Raw genomic sequence first — 9,768 nt, forward strand, 5'->3', positions numbered from 1 at the left:
AGTGGCTTAATATGACGTATGACGGAACCAAAGACTTCGTAAGTCGCAATTAAAAGTCGATTGGTTACAAGTGGTGCTGCGTTTGCATAGATTAAGCCAGGGGCGAGGCAAAGATTAAATGAAGCTAATATAATTCCCTATAACAAGCTGGACAAATTAAAATATAAATGACCCCCCAACAAAATTTTAATTTAAGATGGGATAAGCAGGACCAAGTTTTCGATCCATTTGGTAGTAAACAAAGAATATTTACAGAATTATATAACCGTAGCCCTATACGAATCTAAAAAGCGTTGTTAAATGTTAAAAACACGATCAGGAAATATGGGGTTTTGTTGCGAACGGTATCCCATCTTACCCGGCAGTTTATACTATTTTAACGGTAAAACAATTTTTATTATTTTATTTGCAGTTGGATATAAGTTCAGGTCCCCAAAACTACTTAGAAAACATTTCTTACAAGTGAAAAAAAACAAATATGTTGTTCTCAGTTTTTGAGTGTTCAGCAAAACATAAAATTTTCAATCAATTAAACTTTATTTCAGCTATTATATGCTATCAACACTGTAATATAGGAATGGCACGTTTTAAACATGTGTTCGTAAAAATAACACGACCAAAGGTGAAAAACAGGTCCAAAGTTCGTGACGAAGTGTTTTTCACGCTTTTTTGTCAGGTTGTAATTTGATTAACTGCCAAAAACACCAAGTTTGAGCTCAATAAGCAAGGTGTATAATGTATATTGAAATTTCACTCGTACGTGCGCAGTTGTTCAAGGAATAAGGTCTGGAATAGCTCCAGTAGTTGTGTAAATATAAGAAATGGAAGCTGTAGCATAAATTGCAGAATTTTACTGCCAAAATAATGGTAGTGGTAAAAATATCCGTAATTTCAAGATTATAAAGCAATTAAAATAACAAATCGTTCTACGCTTTAAAATTTAATGCGGGAAAACAGTCTAACGGAAAAATACGATTACTAAACACAAAAATACGAATATGCCCTGAACAGCAGACAAAATATCGAAAAGTTAAAACTTTTAAAATAAGAATTTAAATTTAGAAATAAAAATGAATTAGTTCATGAAATGCGAGACTGATGTTTTTAAAGTAACTGCTTCGTAAACGAAATGATAAAATAGATAAATAATACTGTGCTGGCAGAACGCTTCAGTTTAAGAAAAAAAGTTTTAAGATAAATTACATGTATGTAAAACAATTTCAGCATGTGTAAATTTATATACGTAAATTTCATCCCTAAAATTTTATTCAAAAAATGGTTTTCGAGTACTATATAATAAAGGCGTTAAAATTTAACACTTTTCACTTTCGTAATAAATTCAATGTTAAACGTTTTTCCAAATTCAACGTAAATTCATCAGATAAAAATATAATAAAGAAACACGATATGGAAAATCGTTAAACAGTGCAAGGGCGGTGTAAGATAAGACGCGCCGTAAAAGATCAATGATTAAAAAACTTGTACCAAAAAAATGTGTACTTCATATTTCATGCCATGAAAATGGGCATACAGAGCGGTAAATTTCCACGATTGTTTTTGGCAACTAATTTGTTACCGAAACAGTTTCGGAAATTAACTTCTTACAGCGGAGTTTCTCATTACATTATACGCATGATGTAATCACGAAAGAAAACGATTAAAATTTAAAGGAGAATTTTAGGTGATTTTTAGAAATTGCGCAAGAAAAATGCGCGAAGAAAGAAGATTTGTAAGCGAAGCTCTAAGTTTTAAGCTACTTTATGTACTTGGTTTTAAAAATTGCTACATCAGTCAATGTCCTATTTGGTTTGTATACCAAGATAAACCAAAGCTTTTGCTTAAAACACGGAAGGTCGGTTCCGCACAGTCATAGGATTTGATACAACGCTTATTTCCCATAGGAGGTAGAACTTGTAGGATATGAAGGCTAATGTTACGTCAGGTCTCAGTTTCTGCAACATAAACGTCCTATTTACTCGTATAAAGTAACTCATATAATGTAATATATAATCGTTTGGGGTAAGATCATAATATGTCAATATGGTTCATGTTTTGGGGGTAAGATGGTCCAAGTTTTATATAGTAGTGTGGGGAAGATTTTTTTATTATTTTTTTGTCTCATTTAGTAGTAAACAAAGAAATTTACAGATTATACCCCACGACTTTAAAAATGCGTTGGTAATTGTTAAAACCCGATTAGAAAACATGGAATACTATGTGATAAGATATATATCTTATCCCACAGTACTATAATATACAATTAGTACGCGATTCCACAAAACCTGAATTAAATATATACTTACTATGTGATAGGTCTGTACGGGAATTTTCGTAATCGGTTGCTACTTCTGTCAATTCTAAGAAAAAAAGTATTTTTAGCATAAACTTACTGATAAATATGTCGTATCCTGTCTGTAGAATGTACACACACTGCTAGCGTGCTAGGCTACCACACTAAAATCTTACGCTTTTTATAAATTATCTGCGTTTGTCTAAATTAAGAATACAGTAATAAGAATGGTATACCTAATAACAGTTTAACTGCCTATACAAATATACAATTAACAATTATTCCTGCGGCAATGGGCCAACTCTGGCTAAAACTCAAGTTGTATGGCGTGCCAGGCTGCGGGACCTCGCCGATGTCGACACAATTAACTATGTCTTCAACGTGTAAAACAATATATTGATTGGTGAAAGCATATGTTTAGTTATAAATGTAGACCTGTATCATTTATCCTACTAAAAACGTGTAACTATTTGTTTTCAGTCTTCTATTTGAAGAAAATTTGCTGCGAATTTTTACAATTGTTTTTTACCGTTGTGCAAGAGCGTCACCTGACGGCAGGAAAAATGGCAATAGTTTGAATAAAGCAGTAACGTTTGAAAACTGAAAATTACTCACGAAATATGAGAAATACTAAGGTGTCATATTACATTACTATTTCATGTAGCCAGTTAAGTCACATTGTAAACACAAACACTTGTGACGTAACACTCGTATTTGTGACGTAGAAAGCGCATGATCGCAGCCATACACGTAAATGACAATAGTAATTACCATTAATAATAAATTAGCAATTACTGTCAATGCGGTTTTCTTTACGCACAAAATGATTTTACAGATCTATATACGTTTTGTAACATGTGAAATGCTAAACTTGACTTTTAGTAGGGTTTTCTTTTAATTTCTTTCTATTTTAAAGATTGTGTATATAATATTGCCGTATAGTTAGTAGTAAAGGCTTAAGGTTTTCACTGTCGTTTTAGCAATACAAGCAAATTGATCCATGATCAACAACTCGCACAGTAAGAGTAGGTTTTGTTATAACTACTTTGCCTACTAAAACAACACGCACTGCTGGCTGTTTTATACAAAATACAGTGAAAGAATATTACCGTCTTTATAATGAGTTATAACGTAATCGCATAATTAATAACGCATTTTATGGGACGATTTCGTAGAATATTAGAATAAAACGTAGAATATTAGAACGTAGGTGCGTTACGTGTCGTTTTTTCATATTGTACATCGTTTTGCTAATGTGTATACACGTAAATAACTGTATACAAATGACCGAATACATAAAACTGCACGGAACAAATTTGTTGTATAGTAGGGTGGTGGTAAGATGGGACGTTTTCATTTTTTTCTCGTCCCAGTTGGTAGTAAACAATAAATATTTGCAGAAAAATATAACCGTAACTCTAAAACGCGACTCTAAAATAGCGTTATTAACTGTAAAGAACACGATTGGAAAATATTGGATTTTGGTGCTAACAGTATTCCATCTCACCACACTGTACTATATTATTAATTGCCAGAAAGATATTGTAACAAATGCTCACCGTTTAGATTTCCCACAACTGTATCATTCTCTTCAGGTTGTCCTTTAGTCGGTAATTCAGTAAAAGACGTCGTCGTATCTCCTACCCTATGGTCAGTCCCATGCGACGGAAATACCGATTCATTTAACACGTTTTCAACATTAGCGTTTGTTTCAATGTTTTGTGGGTTAAGATTTGAGCCTTGACCCCCCGTTTCCGGGGTCAGGGGTAAAGATAGGCTTTCTCCTTCGTTTAAAAACGATTGCCGCAAATTTTCGGTCGTTTGTTCGAGACTGCTGATCTGGGTTTGGAGACCATGGTTGTCGTCAAGCAACGTCATTATTGATTCGTTAACGCTTGCCACAGTCTGGAAAACATACGTTTTATTTTGTGTAAACTATAATATTAAATTTAATTTGTCTGTTTAATTACGGTAGCTAAGATTTAGAGTATTTTAAACTAAAAGAGAGGACAAAACAACAGTTGCCACAGTTTTGTGGTTTATACGAACGTAATAATGGTGTACAAAGTTGCAACGCAAAAAACTTAAATATGTTTTTGTAATTGCCCAGCCTAATAAATATTGCTTCGTTGGTTAAAAAGCTACAAAGAAATTGCAATAGCAGGATACTGTCGTAAAACGCAATATTTAAACATTAAGAAACAGCCAAAAAATGTGAATATAATTACAACTTACATTTTTAATTATTAATATTTCAACTTCCATCAATGTTTGTTTGCTTGATAAAGGTTGCAACATGTTGGTGGTGGCTGAGTTATCTTCAAGCTGTTTATTTAAACAAAAAAGTTAAATATATAATATATATATACCAGATAAGGATATATATATAGATATAGTAGGGTAGGGTAAGATGGGACAGATTTTCATTCTATTTTCTCATAACATGTGGTAATAAACAAAGAACATTCAAAGAAATATTAATCCTTATCATTACGACTCCTATAGACCTTTATTAACTGTATATAACATGATCAGAATATCTGGATATTATGTGCTTAAGGTGTCCCATTTTACTCCACAGTACTATATGAACCAAACTGTTGCTTTGACATTTTATTTTACAACATCTAAATTGTAATCTGGTAAGACTCTGGAATTTAGGCCAGAGCTGGCCCATAACTCTGGCACTCAAAGTGCTACATTGACAACTGTGGGTTAAAATTTAAAGCAATGTCGCTAAGTGTTTTGCCTCAAGACAAAAACACCATCTGTGTTGGTATGGAGACTTGAGCAATAGCGTTTAACAACTCAAAGCAATTTACAAGATAAATATCTCACCAGTTTAAGTCGTGATTGGATGGCGTTGATGGATGAATTGTAAAACCCTTCACTAGTTGATGCCATGGCGTAACGCTGTGGTTTATTTTCCATGCTTTCAATTTCCTATGAATTAATTATTGTTGGTTTTACTTTAAAATATAATATTATTTGGCAAAAATAAAGGTTAATGGGGAAAAAAGCAAACATTTTTTGGGAAAAGTGTTATCAAAATATAAATACTTTGGTAATTTTTATTCTTTAATACAGTTAATCAGTTAATTTTTATACAGTTTTTGTCCTGCTTGAATGTGAGTATGGAAGCATTGGTAAAACTTCAGTTTTAAAAGAATGATTAAAAAGACAGTAAAGTTCAAAATTTTATAAAACCTTATCCTCAGGACTCCCATGGACCGTTGTTAATTGTTTGAAACACAATCAAGATATTTGAATATTATGTGCTAAATGCATCCCGTCCTCCCCCTCCCTACTATAAAGTGACAACATTTAACAAACAAAATACTTTTACCCAACCTATGTTTCTTGTTGGTATAAAAACTGCACAGATAGGAAGGTATGAAGCTATTCTTCATGTTTACGAATCAACAATACCCACTATGACATCATACCTGCTTGTAATCTGTTACTAAAGAGCCGATGCGTGCTATATCATCGCTGTTTTGGGTGGTTTGTGCATGCAGTTGCTGTGTTGAAGTTTCAAGACCAGTAATAGATTGGTGAACATGAGTTACATCAGTGGTCAATTCAACCACATTCTGGAAAATTTCTCATGAATAATTAATAAGATAAAAGGCACCTGCGGCAATATGGGTTTTGATTTACACTTGTCAAGTAAAAATCCATAGTTTTTGTTCATATTCATAACGGCAACATTCTATTTGGTGCATTCGTACATAATATTGAGAGTTTTTATTAAGGTAATATAATAGTTACAGAATATATATAGTTTTATTCATTTTTTATAAACCAAAATTACATTAAAATTGACCCAACAAACAAAATTAAAAAAATTTAATATTTAATCTGTCAAATAAAACCAAGTTAGTCTTAATTACCTTTGCAGTAATTTAAAATATCAACAATATTAAATCATACAATAAACATTGAAACAATAACATCAATGTGGCAACAAACCTGTTGTAAAGTGTTAATTGAGTCTTGAAATGTTTGAGTAATTTGTCTTGATGACTGTTGTTCCACCTATACCAATAACAAGAGGTTAATAACATGGTATGTGTATGTATGTATTATGTACCAATGTATGAGTAACTGGAATGGCTATTATTCCAACCCCATAAACTTAAGCTGTATTGAATAAAGTGCTGTGTTTACAAAATTGCCCAGATCTGACCATTTTGAATTGTACAAAATTGACAATTTTTCATTTGGTTAAAACACTCCCGACTGTACATTTTGAGATTCAATCATGTTTTGCAGTTGTTTTTGTGAAATATTTATTTAGATTTTATGGGTTATAATTTATTTATTGCATACATATTATATTTGCTTGTAATTTATTTTCAGAATATTTTTATTAGATATTCCAATAAAATGATTATTGCATTACCTCTAGGTTAAAACCACAGTATGATAAACTAATAAACAAAGATTCATGAAAGTTATTTAAGAATAAGTTAAAATATAACCTGGAGCTATAACACACTATAATACAGTACAAAAACTTAGGTATAATAATATGTACAATGTGTATATTACAGGAAAGCCAATAATCAATAACTAGAATGTAATACAGTTGGCCAATCCTTGCAGCAGGAATGACATCTGTTCTAATTCCAACCTTTCTTTACTTAATTAAAGCTACACTGACTGTCCCTAATTGGATACATACGTATACACTATACAGCTTACCCATATTAAGTTTTATCAATAATAATTTAAACACGACGGGACTATACAACCTAAGCTTAATTTGTTAATTAAAATTGACAGATGAATAATTTTACCAAATCTTACTTAAAAATACAGCTTACTTCTAACCAAATAACTGAATACAGATATTCCCAAAAAAATTGTTCAATTAGAAAATTGCATTAAAAACTACAATATTGCATATCGTGGTAAAATAAGTGTTGCTTCTATATCTTACCTGGTGCAATAAGCCAGCCAGTTTAAGTTGCAAAGGTTGGATAATCTTCTGTTTGATATTTGTCACCTCAAGTTGCATTGAACTGACCAAAGTTTCTAAATCAGCTAAGGATGCCGGTTCATCACGGGACCAACCTTCCACTGAAATAACATTGAAAATAAATAAAGATTGAACTGGCAGGTCACAGGTGTAATAATGTTAAGAGTGTAATGTATGGACTGACATCATGTTTTCAAAAACTTGTGAGAACTGGCAGATTTTTTAAGTTTTCTTTATCTGCCAATATTACTTTCAGCAGTTTGGAAAGTTTCACTAAAACAAACATTAAAAATATTGGACTGGAAGGTGAAGGTATAATAAGGTTAAGGGTCTATGAGCCTTAAGGTGACATCAGATGTTTTAGCACCCCAGTTCCCCCTTATAACATATTTACCCTGCTTGTATGTGTGTATACAAGGCAAATAATTATTATTGTTAACCTGTTTGTTTAGTAGGGATGGTGAAAGATGTAAAAAACCCTGAATTGACTGAATATCAAACATTGCACCACTAAATATGCTGATATGTACTTAGTGGATATTTGACAATTGAGTGAGCAAAATACATGCAACTAAAAACTTAGTATACGATTCTATGAATATAACTTATTTACTTTTATTATAAAAAATGGAAGTAGCATTTACATTACATATATTACAGGCTACAGCACATTTAGTGGTTTTTCCAAGAGATGACAATAAATACATACAAACCGATACCAATATTTGTCCATTAAAAATAAATTATACAAGTATGTAAGTATAAAAGTTATGAAATATGAAAAACCAAACATATACAATAAAAGTTGCCAATTACATTTGCTTATTCGCATCTTCACTCCGTCTACTTCACTTTTAAGTCGGAGTTGTAACCATACAATGCCAACTGAAATGACGACGCATGTCACTATCATGGCAACCATACACGCAGGTAAACAGATATGGTACAACCTCTTCATGCAACAAGCTCTCTTTCGAATACTGATTGCCCGACCCATTCTGGTTAAACAAACATTTCAATACAAAAATTAAGGATGGTGGTTACTGGTTAAGGGTTAGAGCCAGGGGTATATGGACATTTTTCTTTCAATTCAGCAAAATTGAGTAGATTTTTTTGGAGAATTTTTAAGCAATTTTTACAATTTGGGGTTTAACTTGATTTGTTGTGCTTGATTTTAGAATTTTATTTGTGTTTAAATAGTTATTTTATTTCCATTAAATATCACACTAGGGGTAGAGATTACTCAACAAAATATGTAAAACTAAATATTTATTTTCCCGTGCCATAGTTAACATGAGTTAGTGGTTAAGAAATCGGGCTGTTGTTATATTACATTAAACATCACAGTAAGAGTTACTACATTAAATAATACACAAAGATTGCTTAACAAAAAATGTAAAAGTTAACATTTACTTTCTGGTGCCATAGTTAAGATGGGAATTAAAATTATCTCCATCTCTTGATGATGAACTGAACACAATGTCAGCATGATGGGATGTAGATTGAGGTTGTAACTGTTCATAACCTTGTTTTGAACGCCCGCCACCTAAATATGAAATATTACTGAAACGTTTGTTGCGAATAAAATAAAATCTCTCTCGGTATTTGTATATATTTAGAAAAGAGTGGGGAAAATGGGACACCTTTTATTTTGTCCCGTTTATTAGTAATAGTAAACAAAGAAAATTGTAAGAGTTATAAAGTTATATCTTCACGACTCCCATAGACCGTTGTTAATTGTTTAAAACACGATCAGGATATTTGGATATTATGTGCTAAAGGTGTCCCATCTTCTCCGACCCTACTATAAAACAAATAATCAAAATTACACAACATTATTTGGTCTCGACAAAAAAAGTTTTGTTTAGCAAGGAAATAACAATCTTTGAAAGGTATAATTGGTGCTAAATTTTAATTTAAGGTTTAATACGGCAGTATTGATTACAAGTGAACTGTGGTGGACAGATTTTTAAAGTACAAATGAAAGTTAAATTAAAAGCAAACTTACTCAAAAGAGCGTCGAGTTCTCTGCGTTTCTTCATTCGCTTGTTATGTGAACCCATATGAAACTGAATTTATTAGTACGCAAATTGTAATGTACGAACTATTGATTAAAAGTTATTTCATTGCAAATACACTAATTCTGCAACCAGAAAACTAAGCAAAGATTTAACCGTCATTCTGCCAAAATGTTATCGACCACAAACAGGAAAGTGTTGCCAGAAAAAAGTACAGATATGATGTATAAAGATGTTTTATTTTATGGGGCATTTGTATTTGCCGATGTTTATATTCATATTCTTACCGTTGCATGAAGTAAATATAACACACAACTTGTTGGTCATCGTAACATTAAGTGTGATGTACTTAACCATAAGTTCATGCTTCACAGTATTTCAGATTTCCTAGGTGGAAGTAGCTTAGTGGTGTCTTACGATAAACTTAAGTTCGTGGCACGCTAAGCAGAGGTGTGTGTTTTGATTATAAACAGAAA

At 32.0% G+C, this 9,768-nt stretch overlaps 1 protein-coding gene across 1 annotated transcript; it reads right to left on the reverse strand.

The window, feature by feature from the left end:
* Positions 1–518: 518 nt before the first annotated feature.
* LOC149735691 (uncharacterized) lies at positions 519–9,468 on the reverse strand. Its single transcript, XM_089879183.1, has 11 exons — positions 9,283–9,468; positions 8,688–8,820; positions 8,091–8,272; positions 7,236–7,375; positions 6,263–6,328; positions 5,737–5,883; positions 5,129–5,233; positions 4,526–4,615; positions 3,850–4,195; positions 2,304–2,357; positions 519–1,952 (listed from the first exon to the last, which is right to left on the reverse strand). Exons 1-11 carry the CDS (start codon positions 9,335–9,337, stop codon positions 1,939–1,941), a joined length of 1,332 nt encoding a protein of 443 aa, XP_089735309.1. The 5' UTR covers positions 9,338–9,468; the 3' UTR covers positions 519–1,938.
* Between the last annotated feature and the right edge of the window lie 300 nt (positions 9,469–9,768).

This window comes from Ciona robusta, chromosome 5 (genome assembly GCF_009617815.1).
Source record: "Ciona robusta chromosome 5, ASM961781v2".
NCBI classification, from domain to species: domain Eukaryota; kingdom Metazoa; phylum Chordata; class Ascidiacea; order Phlebobranchia; family Cionidae; genus Ciona; species Ciona robusta.

Bases quoted from the DNA above. Each gene is read 5' to 3' on its own strand.
- LOC149735691 (XM_089879183.1), bottom strand. From the start codon at position 9,337: ATGGGTTCACATAACAAGCGAATGAAGAAACGCAGAGAACTCGACGCT. The intron at 8,821-9,282 runs GTAAGTTTGCTT...TTTCATATTTAG, and splicing joins AGAACTCGACGCTCTTTTGA to GTGGCGGGCGTTCAAAACAA. The intron at 7,376-8,090 runs GTAATTGGCAAC...ATGTTATTTCAG, and splicing joins GAAGATGCGAATAAGCAAAT to TGGAAGGTTGGTCCCGTGAT.